Source organism: Oncorhynchus mykiss, chromosome 2, assembly GCF_057628025.1.
Source record: "Oncorhynchus mykiss isolate SJ-2025 chromosome 2, ASM5762802v1, whole genome shotgun sequence".
NCBI classification, from domain to species: domain Eukaryota; kingdom Metazoa; phylum Chordata; class Actinopteri; order Salmoniformes; family Salmonidae; genus Oncorhynchus; species Oncorhynchus mykiss.
In genome coordinates this window covers 36,273,560-36,299,028 of record NC_143023.1, presented here as the reverse complement: position 1 = coordinate 36,299,028, position 25,469 = coordinate 36,273,560, and the positions used below count along the sequence as shown (strand labels likewise).

The window sequence follows — 25,469 nt, the reverse complement described above, 5'->3', positions numbered from 1 at the left end:
TTGGGGTGCCAGGACAGAAAAGAGCAATGACTGGGCTCAGCGGGAGCTGCCCTTCCGTAGGGGTGGGATGGCCAAGACACCAGAGGTGGCAGAATGGTGTACTCAGTTTAGGGTGTGGGGTTTGAGAGACCTTATACTTTGATTGTTAATTTATGATTTTACTATGTCGAAGTCACATTGTAGATTCCTTGGCATGGTTACTACAGTGGGAATGCATTATTTATCTTAAATTAGAGCCTATTTGAGGAGCCATCAAACCAACGCGGGGAGGTTGGAGGAGAGTTTGAAGAACCGCGGGGAAGCCGTCGCCAAGATGAATGCAGGATTTTTATAAGAAATTAGAGGCTTAATGAAGTGGATCAAAAAAAGCTGTCAGTGTTTTACTGCATCTAAATTGTGGGGAAGTGGTGTTTAGTTGCCTCGCCTACCTCTGCACATAATGGGTCATCAGTGGCTGTGAGGATTATTTTAACTGGCAAGGCACTTTCATAGCAGAGCCAGTCAACTGATATTTTGCACAGTAAACCAGTGGGGGTTTATGGATTGGTACATTTATTTATGTATTTTTAAGACCACAATGTTGAACCAAAGCAACTCAACTAAATTTGCAATTTTTTGGGGCTAAGGTTTCAAATAATAGCATTGTTGAAATGATAGGCTAAATACGTAGGCCTATGATTTGATTAGCCTGTGTTATTATAAATGGAAAATATATATATCAAATACAGATGTTTTTAGGCAAGTTGTTGTTTTTTTGAAAAAAAGTGTGTCGTATTTATATACTTGACCTTCAGCACAGGCCATTGACGAAGGCCATTGTTCTCCATCTCTCTCGGTTCGGGGCAAGTTCTTTCACAGCGAACCAGTGGAGGCCGCTCTCAGTCATCTCTGCCTGGACATCTCACCTCCCAAGTGTTTCTGGTTCGATCCCTGTGGTTGTGGCTAGGGTTAAAAACATTTGCATCGAGTCTATCATTGCCAATGTAGTCATCCCTGAAATGCATAGTGAAATTATTCAGGTAGTTTGGCAAACAACTGAATTGCAATACACAATGAAGAAATGAGAACAGTCATTTGGCACCATCTAGTGTTCATTTCCAGGTGTCAAAAGAGCCTGCTGATTTGGCAAGCCAGCACAAGCCTATGATACTGTGCCAGATACCAGATTTCATACAATACATCATTGTGCCCTACTCTGCCAAATAACTAATGTACTAAAACATCAAGTAAAACCAGAAACATTTGCTTTTGATGTGCAAGTATTTATTTCATGTGAATGATAAAACCTTTGGCAGAACTGACAACAGTGGATTTACAGTGGATTTACAGTCCCAAATGTCTACTATTTGCAAAAATCAAATGAACAAAACAAACACAGGCAAAAAAAACAACCTTTCTTGCATTCAGGGCAGAATAATGCAATTTGGTCATTTTTTCCCAGGATTCATTTTCATGGTTAGACCTGGTCTCTCTTACCCACAGTGAAATACAATGAGCAATGTTATGTTGAGAATCATTTAGCTTGACGACACGTTGTTGCATACATGCTTGGAATGGGTTTTCATATTGGCTTCATGCTGCGTTTCTTTTTTTTGTGTGTGGATTGCTGTGATAAAACTGACAAAGTCCTTGAGCAGAACCCTCAGCTAAAGTGAAACCTTCATAAAGTTCCAACAAATTTGTAAGTCAAGATGATAGATAACAGCACAAAGATCAAATTCTAAATCCACCAGTGTTGTGCTGTATGGTACAGAGTGTTGGAAAGTGACTGACCAGAATAAACAATTCACCTTACACGCAACTTGTCTGCGAAGAATACTCCACATCTGTTGGCCTAATGCATTAAACGCCAACCTCCTCAGACAAACAAGCAATGGCCCAACTCCTTGAGGCTCTGAGACAAACCTAATAGACACTGAAATGCTGATCAACATCAGCAAAGCTAAAGCACAATGGAGAAGATTTCCAAAGTGCCAGAAGTGGAAAGCCGTTGTTGCTGTCCTATATGCGTCAGACGGCGCGATTTAAAAACAAATGTTTTTAATTGTACCATTATTTAACTTTGCATGTCAATTAAGAACAAATTCTTATTTTCAATGACGGCCTAGGAACAGTGGGTTAACTGCCTTGTTCAGGGGCAGAACGACAGATTTTTACCATGTCAGCTCGGGGATTCGATCTTGCAACCTTTGTTACTAGCCCAACGCTCTAACCACTAGGCTACCTGCCGCCCCTGTGCGATGGGGGATGAGTGAATTAAACAACTAGTCACGTAAGGCAGGGTTTGAAGTGGTGACTGGCATTTCATTGCCACCATTCTGTTTATCATGATCATAACCATCATTAAATGATATAATGTCAATTGGTGCCACACAACCGGAATGTATAGGTCCCATCAGAGACCTTTCCTAGTTAGGCTGGTCCGTGATCTGTTTGTGCCGTCTTGCCAACTCTTTTATTCATTGTCACGCCTTGGCAAGACCGCACAAACAGATCTGGGACCAGATTAGCTCATTCCTAATGGCATCGGACTCCACCTGCTTCAGTAAAGAGAAGGGTCATGCTCAAAGAACTTGTGATGTCATAAATGTATGAGTTGCACACATTAGTTGAAGATTGGTATAGTTGGTTGGCTGTTAGTAGCATTTGGTCTATGGCAAGCATCCATGCGGGGCAGTATTACGATTGAGTGTCAGAAGATATGGCTAAACTGACTACTTTATGCACAAGGGAGATATATATATCTAGAATGTGCTTGTACTGCATACATCATTTGATAGCCAAACCAAGAGAATAAGCCAATGCAACTGACTATTTTCAGAAGACAAAATATAATGTTTTGTCTGTGCAAGATTCTAATGAATCAGATATCCAACTGCAACAAATCCTAGTTAGAATCTATAATGTTGTTTCAGAATCTATAAGCATCACTGATCAAACCGCTGGTAACAGGTTTATTCTTTAGCGCAATTTTCCAACATGGCATAGCATTATACAGTATGACACTACAGCAACTTTGAGCATAGGGCCTGCACTGGCAAATCAACATGGGGCAGTCATGAATCCATAATCCCCAACTATCCTCTTTTCCAGACACACACACACACACACACGAACAAAAGCAGAAAAAGTGGACACTACAATCCCTTTTGCACTCTGAGGAACCCTGTTTTCTTCAGAATGAATGAAACCAGAAGCAAAGTCTTGGGCAGCATACAGGCGGGTGAGTAGTGATTGAGCTTGCCTGCTGCAAGCTTTCTATCTAAATAAGGCCTTGAGAAAGTGTTACCATGTGCGTTTTGGATAAACACCAAGCATTTCTTAGAGACTTCGACCCATAAGTATGCACAGGGTTACACAACTATACTGATCCCCGTTACAGCCTATGCAGTTTCTTCTCCTTATCGAGGGTTACATCAACGTTTACATTTTTTTTTAAAAGTACTTCTTCACATGGATGAACCAGCAGCTAAAACAGACAACGATATTACCAAGCTTCCTCAGGTCTCTTGGGACTTGAAGCACGTCAAGCCTCTCTCACTGAAAGTTCCCAAATGCCAAATACGATTTTGCTTACGTATACCAGTCCTGTTGGACTTTCATTTAGCTGTTTTTACTCGTGGCAAAGAGTGCCAAACAGCGGAAAACAATGCCTTGCATTCACACGAAATGTACGAATGTTCCTAGTTTCTCTGCATTCAGTTTCCCTTTCATCCTAGCTTTGTAAGCTCGCAGTCCTCCTTACCCTCTGAGCTTCGGGTTCAGCCCTGACTCTTCATTTGAATTTTTAGCTCTAGTCCTCTTCCTGTGATTTTTAGGATCTGGGTGCGAGAGTTATGATTGGTTTACTGAAAACCCCAATCCATTAGTCTTTTCTGCACGATCCCTCCCCATCTTTCTTTTCTATCTTTCTGTCCTTTCCTATCCTCTCTCTCCGTCTGTCTATTTGTGTTTAGACAGTGCTCCGGGGCGTGCCGTTGAGTGTCACAGCCTTGGTGCAGGGCGTGCCGGCCGCCTGGGAGCCCGTCCACGGTGTGGAAACACCCACCTCAAACACCTCGTGGATGGCCTTCCGGAAACAGTGGAAGTTGTAGTCTATCAAGCCTGGGGAGAGATACGTGTCAATGAGAGAAGGGATTGAATATATTTTCACTTCTGTGATCTTAGAGACTTTGAACATCACTCAGTCGATTACTCCATAAGTCACGTATTGTTGAAACAAAGAATAAGACGTGAATAAAGTATCCCCCTATCAAGATAAACCAATAACGCCCTGTGTGAAGAACATCTACAGTGGCAAAGAAAAACTAACCACTTATATGCGTGCTACCGCCTGAGAAGCTTGAAATTCAAGAGACTCAAGACATGATTACTTCCTTAAATAAGATTGTGCCACTCCTCCATTGGCATCGGTCTGAATGTCGCCCTTGTGGGCGTGAAGTCACACATGATCGAGAGACTGCTTAATGCAGTAATGAGGAAGGTCCGGCGGTGGATGGCTTGCCTTTGCGCTCAAAGCTCTCCTCTCGGAGGATGCAGACCAACGCCAGGAACTTGGTGACCTCTTTCAGGTAGAGGACTGTGGTGTTGTTCAGCTTGATGATGGCCATGGACTCTTTGTCGTAGGCACTACCACTGCCATCCTCCTTCAGACTGGATCAACACACACAAAATAGAACAGTCAACGTAAGGGAACTCATTCAAATTGGAAGTGTGTTCGATACAGGGACCTAACATTTCAAACTTTATAATAAGACGTTGAAAGCCTCATACACGCTTATAACAAGGGGTAAAAGTACGATTTTATACCGTTCAGCTTGAAGTAAAGTGTTGTCACAAAAATTACCACAAAAGCATGCACGCACACAGCTGTATACCATACATATCTGACAGGAATTCAGTTCTAGGGGACTTACCCATAGATGCAGGAGACATCTATAACCACGTCGATCATGTCACAGCACAGCTCATAAGACTGCATGTCCACCGGACTGCTGTCTGTGGCGATGTAGATCTTACTGACCACGTCGAACAGAAAGGCCTTCTCTATGCCCGAGTTCTGATGATGGAAGGAGGGGAAAAGGGGGAATAGGGTTATAGGGGAGGAAGGGAAGGAGGAGGGACATAGAAACACCATGAGTGCCCATTTGGTTCTTCTAAAAGCAAGCTTGGCAGAAATCAGAGCTATCTTTCAGTTCATGTCAACAGCAAGGGTTTACTAAGTAAAGAAAATACATTTTATTTACCAATGCAAAATGTATTTTCTTTTTTTTTTACCCCGTTTTTCTCCCCAATTTCGTGGTATCCAATTGTTTTAGTAGCTACTATCTTGTCTCATCGCTACAACTCCCGTACAGGCTCGGGAGAGACGAAGGTTGAAAGTCATGCGTCCTCCGATACACAATCCAACCAACCGCACTGCTTCTTAACACAGCGTGCATCCAACCCGGAAGCCAGCCGCACCAATGTGTCGGAGGAAACACCGTGCACCTGGCAACCTTGGTTAGCGCGCACTGCGCCCGGCCCGCCACAGGAGTCGCTGGTGCGCGATGAGACAAGGACATCCCTACCGGCCAACCCCTCCCTAACCCGGGCGACGCTAGGCCAATTGTGCATCGCCCCACGGACCTCCCGGTCGCAGCCACTTACGACAGAGCCTGGACGCGAACCCAGTCTCTGATGGCACAGCTGGCGCTGCAGTACAGCGCCCTTAACCACTACGCCACCCGGGAGGCCCGCAAAACGTATTTTGACCGGGATCGAAGAGACTTTGGACTCTGGAACGTTGGTATTAGACAACAGCCATAAAAGCAGTGTATGAAAGGGTCATCAGGGCTGATGATGACGATGACACACGTCACAATGTAAGTCACACACCAGACACCATTTCTGCTAGGGCTGGGAATTGCCAGGGACCTCATGGTTAGGGCTGTGCCGTGCATTAATTTTTGTCAGACGGTTATTGTCATGAAAAAGACTTCCAGTCCCACTGTAATTGACTGTTAATGAACAGAAACACGTTTAGCATCTCCAGGCCTGCACACATACAAGCCGCTGATGAGCACCTATGGAACATCTACATTTTAAAAAGTCTAATAAATCAATTTAATACCCTCACAATAAATCCATTATTTATTTTAGGCAGGTCTAAAGAAACATAACGATATGAGGAAAATGTATTTCAGAAGAACAGAATGCGAGTTGGCCTACTGTATGTTATCTGGCTGTGCCAGATAATGTGCCATGCCATAGGCAGTAGACTTGTTCATTTAGCAGATATGCTCAAGATATGCTTAAGTCCTGTGCCATTATTTGATTTAATACTAAAAATAATATAATTGAACTTAGCTGAATAAAACAGAAAGAATATTTTTTCCCCATTCCAATGTGAGTACGCATATGAAGTGGCTATGTTGAGCGTAAAAGAGAGTGATCATTTGGAACAGGTCTTATATGCAAGATTCAGAGTTATTTGGCAACTTTAGTTGTGAATGTATACAAACCTTAGAATGTCTTAGAAATCAAAACATATATATGAGTTGCATGATGTCCCATTATCAAATGGGCAGGAACAGGGGAATAACGAACGGAGGCCACTTTCCCGCCAGTTCTTTAAAAAAAACAATTATGCCGGGTAGGTTACTCTGGTTATTACACACTGCATCAACCACTGTTTGAGGAGCATGCAGCCTCTATATGCCATGGGCTCTCCAACCCTGTTACTGCAGCTACCCAGTGCTTGATTAGGGAAACCCAAGTGAAAACTGTTTGGGATCATCGATAGTAAGTTGTTTTCAAAACATATTTCATTAAGCTGACAGTCACTCTGGAGAAAGGAATGAATGAGAGACGGGAGGAGATGGAAATGCACAGTGGTGAGATATTCTGTACCTTAAGGTAGTGTCAGCCTATTGATTTGGAAAATATAAAAACAATTCCCTATTACTAGGCTATACAAATGCACTACAAGTTGTAGGCGAACTCTGTAAGCCACCCTGCACATTCAACGAACAGCATCGCCTAAACCTATACGTTCTCTCCCAGACTCAACAGCAGTTTGGAGTAGAGGTCGACCGATTGATCGGAATGGGCGATTAATTAGGGCCGATTTCAAGTTTTCATAACAATCGGTAATCGCCATTTTTGGACACCGATTTGCCTATTTTTATTTTTTCTCCGACACCTTTATTTAACTAGGCAAGTCAGTTAAGAACACATTCTTGTTTTCAATGACGGCCTAGGAACGGTGGGTTAACTGCCTTGTTCAGGGGCAGAACCACAGATTTTTACCAGCTCGGGGATTCGTTTTTGCAACCTTCCGGTTACTAGTCCAATCCTGCCATGCAGGCCCTTCCTTCTGCCCCTCCTCGTTCTGCCGTGGAGTGTAATGCCTGCCTCACATTGCACTCCACGAGGAGCCTACGTGGCAGGTCGACTACCTGTTAGGCGAGGGCAGCAAGAAGCCAAGGTAAGTTGCTAGCTAGCATTAAACTTATAAAAAACAATAAATCGTAACATAAATCACTAGTTAACTCCACATGGTTAATGATATTACTAGTTTATCTAGAGTGTCCTGCGTTGCATATAATCGATGTGGTGTCAGTTAATTTCCGATTGAATCACAGCCTACTTCGACAAACGGGTGATGATTTAACAAGCGCATTTGCGAAAAAAGCACCATCGTTGCACCAATGTGTACCTAACCATAAACATCAATGCCTTTCTTTAAAATCAACACACAAGTATATATTTTTAAACCTGCATATTTAGTTAATATTGCCTGCTAACATGAATTTCTTATAACTAGGGAAATTGTGTCATTTCTCGTGCCGTGCAAGCAGTCAGGGTATATGCAGCAGTTTGGACCGCCTGGCTCATTGCGAACTGTGGGATGTCCATTTATTCCTAACAAAGGCCGTAGTTAATTTGCCAGAATTGTACATAATGACATTGAAGGTTGTACAATGTAACAGCAATATTTAGAAATAACAGCAATATTTAGACTTAAGGTTCCGTATTTCACTGAAAGAATAAACGTTTTGATTTGGAAATTATAGTTTCCGGATTCTACCATTTTAATGACCAAAAGGCTCGTATTTGTGTGTGTTATTATGTTATAATTAAGTCTATGATTTGATAGAGCAGTCTGACTGAGCGATGGTAGGCACCAGCAGGCTCGTAAGCATTCATTCAAACAGCACTTTTGTGCATTTGCCAGCAGCTCTTCGCGGTGATTCAAGCATTGAGCTGTTTATGACTTCAAGCCTATCAACTCCTGAGATTAGGCTGGTGTAACCGATGTGAAATGGCTAGCTAGTTAGCGGGGTGCGCGCTAATAGCGTTTGAAACGTCACTCGCTCTGAGACTTGGAGTAGTTGTTCCCCTTGCTCTGCATGGGTAACACTGCTTCGAGGGTGGCTGTTGTCGATGTGTTCCTGGTTCGAGCCCAGGTAGGGGCGAGGAGAGGGACGGAAGCTATACTGTTACTCTGGCAATACTAAAGTGCCTATAAGAACATCCAATAGTCAAAGGCATATGAAATACAAATCATAGAGAGAAATAGTCCTATTATAACTACAACCTAAAACTTCTTACCTGGGAATATTGAAGACTCATATTAACAGGAGCCACCAGCTTTCATATGTTCTCATGTTCTGAGCAAGGAACTGAAACGTTAGCTTTTTTACATTGCACATTTACTTTCTCCTCCAACACTTTGTTTTTGCATTATTTAAACCAAATTGAACATGTTTCATTATTTATTTGAAGCTAAATTGATTTTATTGATGTATTATATTAAGTTAAAGTGTTCATTCAGTATTGTCGTAATTGTCATTATTACAAATATATTTATACATTTTTTAAAATTTTTAATTTTATTTATTTATTTTTAAATCGTCTGATTAATCAGTGTCTGCTTTTTTAATAATCAATATCGGAGATGAAAAATCACAATCGGTCAAACTCTAGTTTGGAGCGCAGCATAAGGTAACCAGTCCATCCAGTATGCATAGTAATACAGTCCACACTCAAAGGTGATTACTAGAGTAAAGACCAAACCAATTGGTATGTATTGTATAACGGCAAACATTTTATTTCTGGGGGTTGTCGGGCTCATATATAATATGGGTGTTTTGAATTAATCGTCGCCATAAAAAGCGCTGTCCAAATTATTGTGTTAAGGCTTTGAACAACATCTACAATGACCATGTGTTCCACTCAGTTCCAACCGGTTGTTGCACTTCTTCCTTCAATATTGATCAATTACAGTGAGGTGCATTCTAAAAGCATGATACCGTTTTGATGAAAAGTGTTTGATGTGATTTTCAATGGCATTTGCATTGATATCAGAGTGGTTAGAGGGTCAACAGAGCCCTGAGTACCAGGCCATTAGGACCTGATGGTCATTAGCGAGTTGGGTACTACGTACCAACGCATGTCCACAGTGCATAAGTGGAGATTACCGTGACTCAGCAGTCATGTGGAATTTGACTGTGGTCAGGACTCATGACTGCCGGTGTGGCGGTAATACGATCACCACAACAGCCCTACTCATGGTACAATATTATCACAATACTTTAGTGCCGATACAATATGTATTGCAATTCTCACGATTCTATATGTACTGCAATTCTCACGATTCTATATGTACTGCTATTCAACAATGGGATTTTATTGTGATTCGATATTCCACACATATTGCTGCAGAGGGACAAGAGGGAGCCATGAGGAAACAAGTATTGATCAGACATAGAAATAAAAGTGCTGAAAAATACTGGAGTTTTGGTGCAGGTACAGCCAAGTAGCAGGGAGGGACTAGCTGAACTCGTCCAATGAGAAACATTACTTTCCATTTTCCGTTGAAAGAATGTTATGTTATGGTGTACACGAATGAACACAACCCAGGTAAAACAAATGAAAGAAATGCAAAAAAGCATTCAAATCAAACAGCGAGAACTAAATCAAGAGGGAATTTGGTACTTACGGATATAAAGATGTTTAGAAGGTTTTCCAGTGTTGGCAGCTGTGGGATAAGCTTCTGAACCACTTTACTGAAGGCCTCGAATATTGAGTGGTCATAGATACTTGTCAAATAGAAACTGAAAGATATAAAAAAGAATGGGAAGTTACAGTGAGGGAAAAAGTATTTGATCCCCTGCTGATTTTGTACATTTTCCCACTGACAAAGAAATTATCAGTCTATAATTTTAATGGTAGGTTTATTTGAACAGAGACAGAATAACAACAATAAATTCCAGAAAAACAGATGTGAAAAATGTTATAAATTGGTTTGCATTTTAATGAGGGAAATAAGTATTTGACCCCTCTGCAAAACATGACTTAGTACTTGGTGGCAAAACCCTTGTTGGCAATCACAGAGGTCAGACGTTTCTTGTAGTTGGCCACCAGGTTTGCACACATCTCAGGAGGGATGTTGTCCCACTCCTCTTTGCAGATCTTCTCCAAGTCATTAAGGTTTCGAGGATGACGTTTGGCAACTCGAACCTTCAGCTCCCTCCACAGATTTTCTATGGGATTAAGGTCTGAAGACTGGCTAGGCCACTCCAGGACCTTAATGTGCTTCTTCTTGAGCCACTCCTTTGTTGCCTTGGCCGTGTGTTTTGGGTCATTGTCATGCTGGAATACCCATCCACAACCTATTTTCAATGCCCTGGCTGAGGGAAGGAGGTTCTCACCCAAGATTTGACGGTACATGGCCCCGTCCATCGTCACTTTGATGCGGTGAAGTTGTCCTGTCCCCTTAGCAGAAAAACACCCCCAAACCATGTTTCCACATCCATGTTTAATGGTGGGGATGGTGTTCTTGGGGTCATAGGCAGATTTCCTCCTCCAAACACAGCGAGTTGAGTTGATGCCAAAGAGCTCCATTTTGGTCTCATCTGACCACAACACTTTCACCCAGTTGTCATCTGAATCATTCAGATGTTCATTGGCAAACTTCAGACGGGCATGTATATGTGCTTTCTTGAGCAGGGGGACCTTGCGGGCGCTGCAGGATTTCAGTCATTCACAGCGTAGTGTGTTACCAATTGTTTTCTTGGTGACTATGGTCCCAGCTGTCTCGAGATCATTGACAAGATCCTCCCATGTAGTTCTGGGCTGATTCCTCACTGTTCTCATGATCATTGCAACTCCACGAGGTGAGATCTTGCATGGAGCCCCAGGGAGATTGACAGTTCTTTTGTGTTTCTTCCATTTGCGAAAAGTCGCACCAACTGTCGTCACCTTCTCACCAAGCTGCTTGGCGATGGTCTTGTAGCCCATTCCAGCCTTGTGTAGGTCTACAATCTTGTCCCTGGCATCCTTGGAGAGCTTTTTGGTCTTGGCCATGGTGGAGAGTTTGGAATCGGATTGATTGATTGCTTGCTTCTGTGGACAGGTGTCTTTTATACAGGTAACAAACAGATTAGGAGCACTCCCTTTAAGAGTGTGTTTAAAAAAATCAAATAACTTTTGTGGTATCTTGTCTCATCGCTACAACTCCCGTACGGGCTCGGGAGAGACGAAGGTCGAAAGTCACGCGTCCTCCAAAACACAACCCAACCAAGCCGCACTGCTTCTTAACACAGCGCGCATCCAACCCGGAAGCCAGCCGCACCAATGTGTCGGAGGAAACACCGTGCACCTGGCGACCTTGGTTAGCGTACACTGCGCCCTGCCCGCCACAGGAGTCGCTGGTGCGCGGTGAGACAAGGATATTCCTACCGGCCAAACCCTCCCTAACCTGGACGACGCTAGGCTAATTGTGCGTCGCCCCACGGACCTCCCGGTCGCGGTCGGTTGCGACATGGCCACCAGACTCTCTGGTGGCACAGCTAGCGCTGCAGTGCAGTGCCGTGCCCTTAAACACTGCGCCACCTGGGAGGCCCAATCTCAGCTCGTTACCTGTATAAAAGACACCTGGGAGCCAGAAATCTTTCTAATTGAGAGGGGGTTAAATACTTATTTCCCTCATTAAAATGCAAATCAATTTATACAATTTTTGACATGCGTTTTTCTGTTTTTGTTGTTGTTATTCTGTCTATCACTGTTCAAATAAACCTACCATTAAAACTATAGACAGATCATTTCTTTGTCAGTGGGCAAATGTAAAAAATCAGCAGGGGATCAAATACTTTTCCCCCCTCACTGTAGCTATAGGCTTGCACAGGTTAGGACTGAGTTGATGACTTAGTTCCTTGTGCACTGTAATTCAAGTAAAAGCACAAAGTGAGACTGGATCATATCACAAAACAGTAGGGAACATGAGAAACGGAAAGCATTTCTCAGCTTTAAAAACACAAAGATAAGCAATCACTTAATAATGACCATGATGCTACATTTTGGGACAGTTCAACTGCAGAATTGAAAATATTAGCAACGTATTACAAAAGCATTAAGGTAGCGTAACATTTTAAAGAATTCTATAAAAACAGTAGTGATTGTAACTTCATTGTCCCAAATTGACAATTGGGAAACTTCAGAGACCGCAGTTCTAACCAACAGATCCAAAGACTTCGCACAGAGATGTCTTTGCAGTGCAGAGAACAGAACAGAACACAACAACTCAACTCAACATGACATCCTTCCTCCCAGCTTCACTATAAATCCACCATTGATCCAACTGTCTGGCGTGCACCAACAGCAATCTCACCTTTCATAAAATAGGCCTACATCTCAAGAAAGGAAAAGCACACAGCCTGATTGAAAAACCTAGTACTGGAAAGCTGCAGAGCGTGTTTGAACCAGTTTGTCTTTTCATAAAATGACTCGCTAGGCTCAGTATCATTAATGTATAAAGGGCCTAGGCCAATATCTGGGAAATGATCATCAGGGCATGTGATGATATCCCCCATCAAAAACAACCATTTCAGCAGAAATCAAATTTGAGGCTATGGTTTCAATTTCAGGAGAGGAAATACCAAACATTGAAGGCAGTATAAGCGTAACGGTACATGATATATAGGCGACATGTAATCGTTCTGATCCTTTAACATAGACAGTTTGCAACATGAACACTCGCTGTGGCGTTTGTTCATTAAGAGGCCGGGGTGGAATCTAACAGTAATGCTCGGAGTATGACAACCATGCGCAGGAAGTATACAAGCAAACCCTATGATCCAGGACCACACACACTGACAAGTGTGCTTGTCATTAATATGTTACTGCCCCACTCACAGTCAAATGTTGGACCAAAACAAGGGACGTGTTTTGCCCCACATCGCGGCAAATATTTTCATCCATGTGTTGTGTAAGGCAAGTCATTTCTGAGAACCCAATCTTACAAGCCTAAAACTGGCCAACATTCCTTATGCAGAGTGAGAGAGTTATAACAGCTAGGCTAACACTAACACAAAACTACCTGAATCTATTTTCACTGTATCAACATCAGTGGAATCGCAAGTGTGATCTGATTCACTCAGATTTCAGCCATATTCCAAAACCAATCATGATATATAGAAAATAATCAAAGTGACAAGAGGCCACAAGAAATTACTTGGCTGCACAGATGACTAGCTTATGTTGTGAAAAAAAAGATGGCTGACCAATGCTAAAACTGCTAACATTTTAGTCAAATGCACATCACCTGAACTCCCATGAGGTCATTGCTGGGTTGAACAGTAGAAAAAAAAAAGAGAATTAGGCTTACAATAGAATACTAAACCAACAATAGCAAGGTAATAAGCTGAGAAGGCTAATTAGTTTAGTGTAGCTGCTCTTTTTGTAGGCTTTCAATGCTTTTCCTTTGGCATACTGTAAACTCAAAAGGGGAGGATTAAAGGGACGGTTAGATTTTCTGAACTATCCCTTTGAGGGTGAGTGTCTGTGGATCTACCTGAGGTGAAGCTTCTCTAAGCTGGCGTCTGCCAGGTCGTCGTTGGCTCTCTGGTGGATGTCCCTCTGGGTCTCGATCTTGTGGTCGTCGGAGAGGCCGTCCACTTTGTGGATGAACACCTCAAAGTTAATCTCAGGGTTGACCCTGTAGGCCCGCGACACGGTGAGGTGGAGTCTGCCCAACGCCTCCACATAGTCATCCTGGGCAGAAAGAAGATCAAAGAAGAACACAAGCACAAACAGAGACAAACACACATAGAAAAAGTGGCTTAAAACAAAGTAGTGTACAAGTGTGCCTAAAAAGTAGACTACATGCATCTTGCTGCCTGCATGCACATTTCCACATCCAAACTATCCAACATGCATAACGCAATCCCCTAGGCTCATATCCTACTTGTCACAATCCCAGTGGTGGGGAGAGTTTGCCAGAATTCCTGGAGAATTAGGCTACTTTTTAGATTAAAGCAATCAAAGATTTCAACATAACCATCATAATACTTCAGATTGCGAAATCTCAAAGTCCCACTGCAAAAGTGAGTGACAACATTGGATGTGTTGAGCAAGCTTGTCAATTTATTTCCCTGCGAATTCTGCATCTGCACTGAGAGATACTGAACGCTAGTGAGATATGGAGTGCCACTCTGCCTCAGTACAGTGGCTTGTACAAACACTTCCTAAATTTAACTCAGCTGGAAAAGTCTTAATAAACTGGCAAAAGGATACAGTAGGTTTGTTGGACATACAACACCTAGGACACGTTAAGTGGTTACAACCTAGTTAAACCGCACAGATAATTACCATTAACGGGATAATCCACCCACAGAAAGAAAAATCATGAAACTCCTGACAATTTGGTGATCGCCTAGGTTCTATCAGTGGGTAAAATAACAATTTCCCTCATGATTTAACTTCTAAGTGGTCCGTCTGAAATCAGGAAATCTTGTAGGAACAGGTCATAGCTACAAGGTTCTCGTCACTGGAGATATGGGATAACACAATATGACACTTCATCACGCTTTTATAACAATTAGGCCTACCTGCACTCCAGATCTCCAAATCAGCCAATAGATGGTATGGGCATATTTGTCTAGAACACATACATCCATTTAAAAATCCTCATGACAAAGTATATACTGTTTTTTTTCCCCCTTAGATGTTCTCAATCTAAACAGTGAACCAAATGTATTCAACTCAGTTTCTCCTTCAAGTACTATATTGCAATGTGCCCTGTGTGTCTGTTGGAAATGTGGGAAAGGGCCGTTATTGCTATAGCAACGTACTCTGTACTCACTTTGGGGAGAGGCAAACTCGGTGAGAGACGCCTAAATTGATAGTGCCGTTTTAGGCAATTTTACAGCTGGCTACTTCACATGCTGATATTGACTTTGGTATTATTGTGTGTAGCTATGTTTGCTAGCTAGCCAGCCAGCCTGCCCAGAGAGTATTGCATTGTGGGTTTTGTAGTTGACAAGAACTGCAACAGACTTGCGCAACAATTTTCACATTGCTACCAACCATATAAATGACAAAATTAAACATTTGTTCACCCCCCAAAAATGTTTGATTTAAAACCAATTCCTGGATTAACAACCTTATTATTAAGGTTGTGCGAAAACACCAGCAATGTGGACACGGTGTCCTGTTGCAGGTTACAGGAATGTGACAAATGGACAATTTTTCTTAATGTTTAAACTGCAAAACAAAAAAAATCCATTAATGCAATAAACATTTTTTTTTTAAATGTACCTCAATTCCACCATGCAAAGTTTGCATTTCCTTCTCAAAGTGTTGCCATACAGGACTTCATTGTTGTCCCTTGCCTTTTTTACGAACTGTTACTATGATGACGTAGTGGTGGATAGTTGACACCAAAATAATTTATTCCTTCCACGTCGACTCCCATTTCTGAGTGTCAAGATTAGATTCAGCTACAAACACTTGCGTGCTAGCGAGGGACGGAGAGAAGGGCACAATATAGGCAGGTCGGCCACCAGACAGACAGGCAGAACTGTGCACTTAGCCGATCTATCGATAATTAAAAGCTGTATCTCACAATGGAATGCTGTACCTCACAATTTCTTAGCTTGCAATGTCTCACAACTTCAGTAAAGCAGGGCCTATCATCAATGAAAAGGCTATGATATTGAGCCAGATGCAACAGTTCGCTCTCACAGTCACACACAGTATATGCACGGGTTCACTTCACGCTGTTCACAGCGAGGTAGCAAGGGCACCAAAACAGCAGAGAAGTTGATCCTCACGTTTCAACCCTCCTAGAGTTGACCTAAACTGCCCTACTATGCTGTTACTTTGTTCATCTAAGTAAAAAAATAAAAAATACATCGATTTTCGGTTAGGGATTTTTCTTACATGCTGACCAGACACGTCGCAAAATGCATTTTGAAATCCATGTTATTCAATTATTGCGCCAACGAGCATCTGCGACGCCAAGGGCTAAAATAGAACCCATTTCTATTTCTGACACAGATCGCGCTGAAAGGCCTGCCTCTCCCATCTCCTCATTGGTTTATAGAAGCAGGTACCCACGTGCCATCTCCTCATTGGTTATACCCAAGTGGGTGATTGAAAGACGAACTGTTTTGCCGGTGGTCGTGGTAATACTATGAAAGTGTAGATGCCGATCACCATATAAGTTCAAAGATGAAAAAGGCTGGAAGGAGGAGAGATGACTAGAAATTAGTCGGTTGGCCGTTCTGTGTGTGGATTGTCAGAGTAGAGGACCTTGTGCATATCAGGTAAAATAACAACTCAATGTTTATATCCCAGGACAAATTAACTAGCAACAGCAAGCTAGCTAAATAGGACAAATTAGCTAGCAAGTGCAAGCTAACTAGCTAAATTGCCATACATGTTTAATGTTTTTCGACCTGTCCCCAAATTAATGACATTGGTTCAGAGTTTGTTTTGATATTTTAACCTGCGTATCGTGATCGCGTTTGGTGTAGGTGGACAAAATAAATGTGTGCACGATAGCGCATGGACGCAGCCGATTTGGGTTCCGTGTTAACGTTAAGGATGCCAATTTCCTTTAAACGTTTTAACGTTCACACCCCTAGTTCATTAGGCACCAAACGGAAGAAAATGGAGTGAAACAGTGGGGGGGGGGACTACCTGGACACGTCCAATGAGAAACGCTCAATTTCGTATTCCATTGAAAAATGTTTGAAAGCATTTTTCTTCGCCTGCTCTACTAAGCACAAACCAGAAAAATAGAAAATGTAGTGACACTGGTAACTTCTTTCAATGTGATCATTAAATTGAGATAAATGATAAATGGCCTCCCTGATTAAATTAGCTTTGATTTAGATCATGGTTAAGATCCCTTTGTTCCAGCAGTTAGGATAGCAATGTGCACTGTCTTCAGAAAACGTCTGTGACAATCAATTGTCTTTGAAGTGTTGGGTCATTCAACGTTTCAACATCAGAAGCTTATCCTGTTGCAGAGTAGAAGTAGTCTAGCCCACACTTAAATCATCCACTTCTCTATAAACACTAATTAAATGTATGAACTATACAGTTTAGTCAGTTTGAATACATTTCATTTAAAGACCATAGAACAGGTTCAGACATTACCCATGACATGAGTATTGTTAAAATGCTGTGGTCTGAAGGGCTTTTTCCCTTTCTAGTAATTCTATTTATATTTCATAATTTATCAATTATGGTGTTCAACATGTCAGTAAGTCAGTCAACCATTGTGTTTTTAATACACTTTTCCACTCAATCTTTTCACCTGTGCGTCAATGACAAATATCAAAGCACCCGTGCCTCTGAAGATCATCTCGTAGTCAAAGGTGGGGTCGAAGAAGTCCACTTGACCCGGGAAGTCCCAGATCTGGAAGTTGACAAACGAGCTACTGGAGATGTCGTCCTTGTAGATCTTGTTGGTGCTCTCCAGGAACAACGTCTCGTTAGGAGACATTTTGTGGAATACCACCTGAAACAGGAAATTAGACAGTGCTGTAAAGACAAAATGACCACACCTAGACCTACTGCTTCCTTCTCAAAAGACCAAAGAGAGACACTCAATTTTGAGAGTTTGTAGTAGTACCTGGGGTCACTGCTACCAGAGGAAAAAGCCAAATCACATGTTTTGGAACTAGCAAGAGGCTTAAGGGAAGAACGTACTCTGCGGCTCAGTATTTAGGATCATGGATTTAGATGGGCCTTCAACAACAGTGTAGCTCTGCACAACCATAGCCTATGAATGAAAATATGAGAAAAACACAAATAAACCATGTAACTAAATAGTTTGGCGCCCTTAGAAAAACACACTCTGGTACTTTGGAGACTAGAAGTATTTTATTTTTTAAACCTCTCGCCTTGGGCTGGATGTGTCAATGTGTAGTTCATACATGCATAATATATGAGCAGAATTACTGTTTTACCTCAATTTGCCACCACGTAGGTTACTTTCAGAACTACTGGCTAAAAAGTAGGAAAAAGTACCAGAAAGTCTCTTTAATACGTTACGTGTTGTAAGTCTTGTATCTTCTACTACTGAAGCAGAAATACCTTCAGATTAATTTCAGGTTACATGATTTCTTGCTCCTTGTATCAAATGGGTGAAGGCATTGCCCCCAACATCTTAACAAGAACGCAAAAAAAGTCTGCTACAAAACAACTACATCTAAAACTAGCAAACAGGGATGGAACATTTTTATTCTAATGAGTGAAGTTATATGGTGCGTCTAGAATTAATTGCATTTCCCTGGAAAGAGCATACTTATTGAACCATATAAGTGATAATATGAAAAGTGTGGCTGTAGCTCTGATGTCATGAGTGAGGTTGTTTAGCAATATAATGCTGATTGCGAGTGTCTCACAAGATCTGGAACGCCAGAGAAGAGATTTTAGACAGGCAGACAGTCACGTGCCCAATCCATGCAAGTGATCGCACCGAGCAAGAAACATGTTTTCACCTGATAAATGATCAACAAGTAACCTAGCAAACGTTTATTTTACATACATACGGTTGAATTAATTGTATGTTGTTTGCACTCGTTAGCTGAACCAACTAGCCAGCTCACTGGCTAACATCAATTGAAATAGTTGGCTGAACCTCCCTAGAAACAGTGGTGGAAAAAGTACCCAATTGTCATACTTGAGTAAAAGTAAACGATCTGTAACGATAAAATGACTCAAGTAACGTTAAAAGTGAGTCACCCAGTAAAATACTACTTGAGTAAAAGTCTGAAAGTATTTGGTTTTAAATATACTTAGGTATTAAAAGTAAATGTAATTGCTAAAATACACTTAAGTATTGAATGTAAAAGTATAAATAATTTCAAATTCCCTATTAATATAGGGAACAAACCAGACGGCACCATCTTTTATTTTATTTTTACGGATAGCCAGGAGCACACGCCAACACTCAGACAACATTTACAAATGAAGCTTGTGTGTTTAGTGAGTCCGCCAGAGCAGAGGCAATAGGGTTGACCAAGGATGTTCTCTTGATAAGTACCTTTAATTGGACCATTTTCCTGTCCTGCTAGCCATGCAAAATGTAACGAGTACTTCTGGGTGTCAGGGAAAATGTATGGAGTAAAAATGTATTATTTTCTTAGGAATGTAGTAAGGTAAAAGTTCTCCAGAATAATATAAATAGTAAACTACAGATACCACAACAATACTTTAGAAACAAATTAGTTAAGTACTTTACACCACTGCCTAGAAGAAAGAATGCAACACCACGGAGGTTTTAAACCAGACCATCTCTGTAGATGCTAGCTATACTGAAGTGTTTGCTTGCATGTCATATAGCAAGTTACTGCTACTCAGACCAGGATGACATCTGGTATTTCACATAGAAGTAAAGTCTGGCATTCAGAATGGATGCATGTTACTATATTAACCTCAGGAATGTTTAGAAGTTGTGGCAATGTTAGCAAGCTATCCCAATAACTGGTGATGATAGCTATAGTTGCTGATTGAACTAAAATAAGGCGTTATGTAAAGACAGATTAATCATGTCCGCCGACATCGCTTCCTACCTTCTGTATTGACGACTTGCCACTTCTTCGCAAACCCATTAACAGAATTCTAGGTTTGCTGTCAGATGGAGTTGGGCTATCCTCGATGTCGGCCTCCTCTTCTCCATATCCAAAATCTTTGGGAAACGAGTCCGCAACCCCGTAGCTGTCTGCCAACGGTTCCACTTCGTACTGAATCGACATTTTGACCCAACAACTCTCGCTTCCCCAATCCCCCCCTCACCCTATTAGTTTTACGCAGTCCTGCTTTTACCGACAGATCCTTCCACACCGCCGATAAAACCTAAAATACAGTTTAAATGCATCAATTATGCCAATGTTACTTGCAAATCCAGAGTGTGTTGTAATATTCTCCCTTATCCTTTAGATCTTCGGGTCCCCTATGTTTCCCTTTCGCCGAAAACCCTGCTCTTGAACCACCTCCGAATCTAATTGGATGATGTACATAGGATGCGAATAATAATTGGATAACCAGGGTGTCAATCTGTCGAGACTGGTTCTACCCTTGTCAGATGTTTTGCAGTCAGCTGACCAAGTAGACTAGTGCCAGAGAGGAAGAAACGAAGCGAGAGGGTCAATTCCCGTCAAAATATGTCCCCGCGGGAATACAGCGATAAAAGCAGACCGAACGCAGAAATTAATTTAAACACGATCAAAAATTAGACAGATAAGCAGACCGTCTGCCTTCGCGCCAGTTAGTGCGGAGACAAGAGCATCTCGTCATTATATACAGTATCTCTGCTAGGGCACAGGTTTGTTTTGTGACCTTTCACCTGGAGTTATTTTGGCTGGAAATGTATAGTTTGACTGTTTTATTTTGTTTTGACTGGGGGGGTCAATTCACGATGGATGTATCTCTTTGAATCATAGTAAAATTGTACAATTAATGTTGTTCCAGTAATTCCAGTATTGTTTTCCATCTGTGGAATGAATCCACATTCAATCAAAATATAAAGCAGCACGCGCTCCAGCAGGTATATCTCACTGGTCACCCCCAAAGCCAATTCTTCCTTTGGCCGCCTCTCCTTACAGTTCTCTGCTGCCAATGACTGGAACGAACTGCAAATATCTCTGAAGATGGAGACTCTTACCTCCCTCACTAGCTTTAAGCACCAGCTGTCAGAGCAGCTCACAGATCACTGCATCTGTAAACAGCCCTTCCAACTACCTCATCCCCATACTGTATTTATTTATTTATCTTGCTCCTTTGCACCCTAGCATCTCTACTTGCACATTCATCTTCTGCACACTTTACCATTCCAGTGTTTAATTGCTATATTGTAATTACTTCGCCACCATGGCCTATTTATTGCCTTACCTCTCTCATCCTACTTCATTTGCACATGCTGTATATAGATTTTTCTACTGTATTATTGATTGTATGTTTGTTTCTTCCATGTGTAACTCTGTGTTGTTGTATGTGTCGAACTGCTTTGCTTTATCTTGGCCAGGTCGCAGCTGCAAATGAGAACTTGTTCTCAACTAGCCTACCTGGTTAAATAAAGGTGAAATTAATCAAATAAAAAGTGAGAACTGTCTGTGTGAAGACTACAAAATCACCAGCAGAGGGCAGAAAAAGACAGTACAGAAAGTATTTCAATAAACTACACTGCGCATGCTCTAAACCCGAGCGTGCTTGTGTTGACGTCAAGGCTAACAGGGAAAACTGTCTGTTGCAGGCAGTGAGAGTCGTAAGAACCTCAGTTAGCAGTAAAGTTTAACGTTAACTTCATAATGGCACACTACAGAGTAAGTGGACTGCATAATAATGTTTTACATTGGCGTGAGTAACGATGCAGTGTGTAAAATACAACAATGGCATTGTAAAACAACCAGGAGAGCTTAAAGTTTTGCCACGCGTTAGTGTGCTAATTTAGCCCTTTACACATTTGCTAGGTAGCGGACTAAACTCCAATCCATGGTGAAGGAATTTTCTGATGAATTTCACCAACTGAGTGGAGCCGAGACCAGGCTTTGTGGAATGTAGTCTCAACTACATCGATTCGCTCAAGATTAACACTTTAAAAAATAATAATTATGAAACGCCCACCTTGTACCAATGACTTTCTTTGTGTGCTAAAATCATACTTTTCCAATAAACGGTAATCAAATACCACAGGTACAGTCAGTTTCCAAACCCAGAGTCACAACATCGCGAGACTTCAAAGAAAGCTTGCGAAACAGACCAAACCGGGCAGGTTTGGGATGTAAAATGAGATGAGTGAAAATGTTTTCCGTAGTTCATTTTCTTGAAATCTAAAGGCACAAGCTAGATTCGAGCCAATATCTTAAGTAGTTGAACATGTTATTAGTCCAATTTCGTGAAAGTCACAAACTGGCACGTTTTAATTTTCGTCAAAAACAACTTTATATCAAAGGACTGCCTTTGGGTTGATGGGCTGCACATGCGCAGTTCAGCGTGAGACGACCGTTCGATCCGACAACGTATTTCTACGCATGCGCTAACGTCACCATGAAGTCGCCTACAGTGTGATGGAGATTTCAATTGACGGAGCAGTTTTAGCTTATCTTCATATTGTACTACCTTTGGGGTAATATTGATACAACCACGGAATGTTTCCTTGTTGAGATTCATTTAGCACATGCGCATTTGCGATGAGTTGCCATCTTAGAGCAATGAGCAAACAGTCGGTTGTGGTATTTGAATGAACGTATATTGAAAAGTATGGATTTAAAGCAAACAAAGCCACTCTAACATGAGTACAAGTTTTATAATTTAAAGTATTGACCTTGGGCGAATCGATGTAGTCTGAGCTAGATTACCACAAAGCCTGTTCTCGGCGACACTCAGTTGGTGAAGTTAATCAGAAACAAACGTCACCATGGAGTTTAGTCCATTACTGGCTCGCTAACTTAACCTGTAGCTAGATAGTTTATTACCGAGGTACAATACTCAGTTTGGATGTTTTTTTTCAGTACACAGTAAGGAAGGCTATAATATTTATAGCAATCATACTAGTCCCATTTAAGCTTGAATTAGGTTCCTTGGTGGAATCATTGATTAGAAATTACTGGACAGGTGAAAGCTGTGGTGTGGTGAAGCCCCTGAGTTCACCTGTTCAATCATGTTTTATTAACAGTGATTACATCAAGGGAGGTATGAATGCACAGGGTCTTGTTCCTTCCCTTTCTTGGGCAAAATGGTGCCAGCAAACATCTAGCAGCATCGTGGATGAACTAGCTAATTACGGAACCCTGAATAAATTGGAAGTAAAAAATCAAATCACATTTATTTGGTCACATACACATGGTAAGCAGATGTTAATGTGAGTGTAGCGAAATGATTGTGCTTCTAGTTCCGACGATACAGTAATATCTAACAAGTAATCTAACATATACAAAACAAGTACCTCATACACACAAATGTAAAGGGATGAGTAGAATATGTACATATAAATATATGGATGAGTGATGGTGTGCAGCATAGGCAAGATGCTGTAGATGGTATAGAATACAGTATATACATATAAGATTAGTAATGTAGGATATGTGAACATATTAAAGTGGTGTTATTTAAAGTGACTAGTGATACCTTTATTAAGTCCATTTATTTAAGTGGCCAGAGATTTGAGTCTGTATGTTGGCAGCAGCCTATCCATGTTAGTGATGGCTGTTTAACAGTCAGATGACCTTGAGATAGAAGCTGTTTCAGTCTCTTGGTCCCAGCTTTGATGCACCTGTACTGGCCTCGCCTTCTGGATGATAGCTGGGTGAACAGGCAGTGGCTCGTGTGGTTGTTGTCATTGATGATCTTTTTGGCCTTTCTGTGAAATCGGGTGCTGTAGGTGTCCTGGAGGGCAGGTAGTTTGCCCCCGGTGATGCGTTGTGCAGACTGCACTACCCTCTGGGGAGCCTTGCGGTTGAGGGCGGTGCAATTGCCGTACCAGGCAGTGATACAGCCCGACAGGATGCTCTCGATTGTGCATCTGTAAAATTTTGTGAGTGTTTTAGATGACAAGCCAAATTTCTTCAGCCTCCTGAGGTTGAAGAGGCACTGTTGCGCCTTCTTCACCACGCTGTCTGTGTGGTTGGACCATTTCAGTTTGTCAGTGATGTGTACGCAGAGGAACTTAACTTTCCACCTTCCTCAACTACTGTCCCGTCGATGTGGATAGGGGTGTGTTCCCTCTGCTGTTTCCTGTAGTCCACGATCATCTCCTTTGTTTTGTTGACATTGAGTGAGAGGTTATTTTCCTGACGCCACACTCCGAGGGCCCTCACCGCCTCCATATAGACCATCTTGTTAATCAGGTAATCAAGTATCATTTGTCTCCATGCCAATGTGTCTACAGGCTTCAGAGTCCAAACGAGAGCAGTTTCAAAGATACCTGGAGAAGGCTGGTGTCCTTGACAGCCTCACCAGTGGTGTGTTTATTTCAAATATTTCATTAACTTTAATTGTTAATTTTATTTGACCTACGCAAATTACGAAAACGGCTTGTGCCTTTCCTTATTACAGTGCTGGTGGCATTGTATGAAGAGACGGAGAAACCCAACAATGCGCTTGAGTATCCTTTTAAAAATGTTTGCTCTGTTTTTGTAATGAATATTTCCTACATAATGTAGACATGTATAGCTATGTTTTTGGAAGGTGATGAAACTCCACTGAGGCCCCTCCTCACATTCAGAGTCTGACCTTTCTGTTGCCTTTAGTGGTATAGCAACCCGACGTGCTCACACAGATGACAGAACAAGTGTTGACTGTCACAGCTCATGATGGGATGCTTTTCTAAAATATAAAAATTACTCATTTTCAATGACAATAAGATTGAGAATGAGTTGAATTCCTCCCTCAGCACACTGCAATTTCTTTAATATTATCCAGTTTCCTCAAGCAGCACTTGGGTGTGGCTGGCCAGGAGTCTGCAGACACTGAGGCACTCCAGCAGGACCTAAGAGACATGAGGCAGAGGTGTGAGCTGCTGGCCGAGGAGAACAAAGGACTCAAGAACAGGGTAGGCCTGCCTATGATTATTTTTCATTGAGTGTGAAGATCTGTACATCGTAGGCTTGAACTTTTCAAAACGAACAAAATAATTGAATCTCTGTTTTTACACACTTCCTTAGCTTCAACGCTATGAGCCTACACAAGAGGATGGAGCTGCCGACTAGGATGTGCCTCGGCTTTATTGAAGTAATTTAGTTAGAAACTCAGATTTTTAGGGCGAGTCGAAACCAACAACTGGAGGCAAAGGATTTTATTCACCTCTGTTCTTTTTTCTTTTTTTTTTGTATATTTGATATATTGAAATATAATAGCTTTTGTCCTTTGACTGTCTCCCCTCATAAAAGCAAACCCCCCTTTTCTGCTTTGTGTACTTAACCTACTGTACACCAATGTTTTGTATCTAGTAAACAAACATTAACGTAATGGGTGTTTTCCTTTTTAATCACGTTCACATATTTGTTACAATATAGAAATCTTACCTCATGATATCACTTTTGTACTGTGTGCACACAGAGGCTCTGCTGGCGTTACTTGAAATGCATAAGAAACTGAAATACCCCACAACCCTTAAAAGAAAAGCTGTGCCTAAAAGAACGTGGAGGGCCATTGTAACCGTCATACATGGTTTTACGATGATAGTATGGACA

The 25,469-nt window shown here is 41.7% G+C and overlaps 2 protein-coding genes across 2 annotated transcripts; one reads left to right on the top strand and one right to left on the bottom strand.

Moving 5' to 3' along the window:
• Positions 1-1,246: 1,246 nt before the first annotated feature.
• LOC110488952 (ras-related GTP-binding protein C) lies at positions 1,247-21,491 on the bottom strand. The gene is made up of 7 exons (XM_021561449.3): positions 19,854-21,491; positions 17,591-17,794; positions 13,838-14,037; positions 9,986-10,100; positions 4,917-5,059; positions 4,505-4,653; positions 1,247-4,104 (listed from the first exon to the last, which is right to left on the bottom strand). Exons 1-7 carry the CDS (start codon positions 20,034-20,036, stop codon positions 3,953-3,955), a joined length of 1,146 nt encoding a protein of 381 aa, XP_021417124.1. The 5' UTR covers positions 20,037-21,491; the 3' UTR covers positions 1,247-3,952.
• LOC110488943 (c-Myc-binding protein) lies at positions 21,486-25,245 on the top strand. The gene is made up of 5 exons (XM_021561436.3): positions 21,486-21,602; positions 24,167-24,239; positions 24,334-24,382; positions 24,700-24,829; positions 24,942-25,245. Exons 1-5 carry the CDS (start codon positions 21,588-21,590, stop codon positions 24,984-24,986), a joined length of 312 nt encoding a protein of 103 aa, XP_021417111.2. The 5' UTR covers positions 21,486-21,587; the 3' UTR covers positions 24,987-25,245.
• The last annotated feature ends 224 nt before the right edge of the window (positions 25,246-25,469 follow it).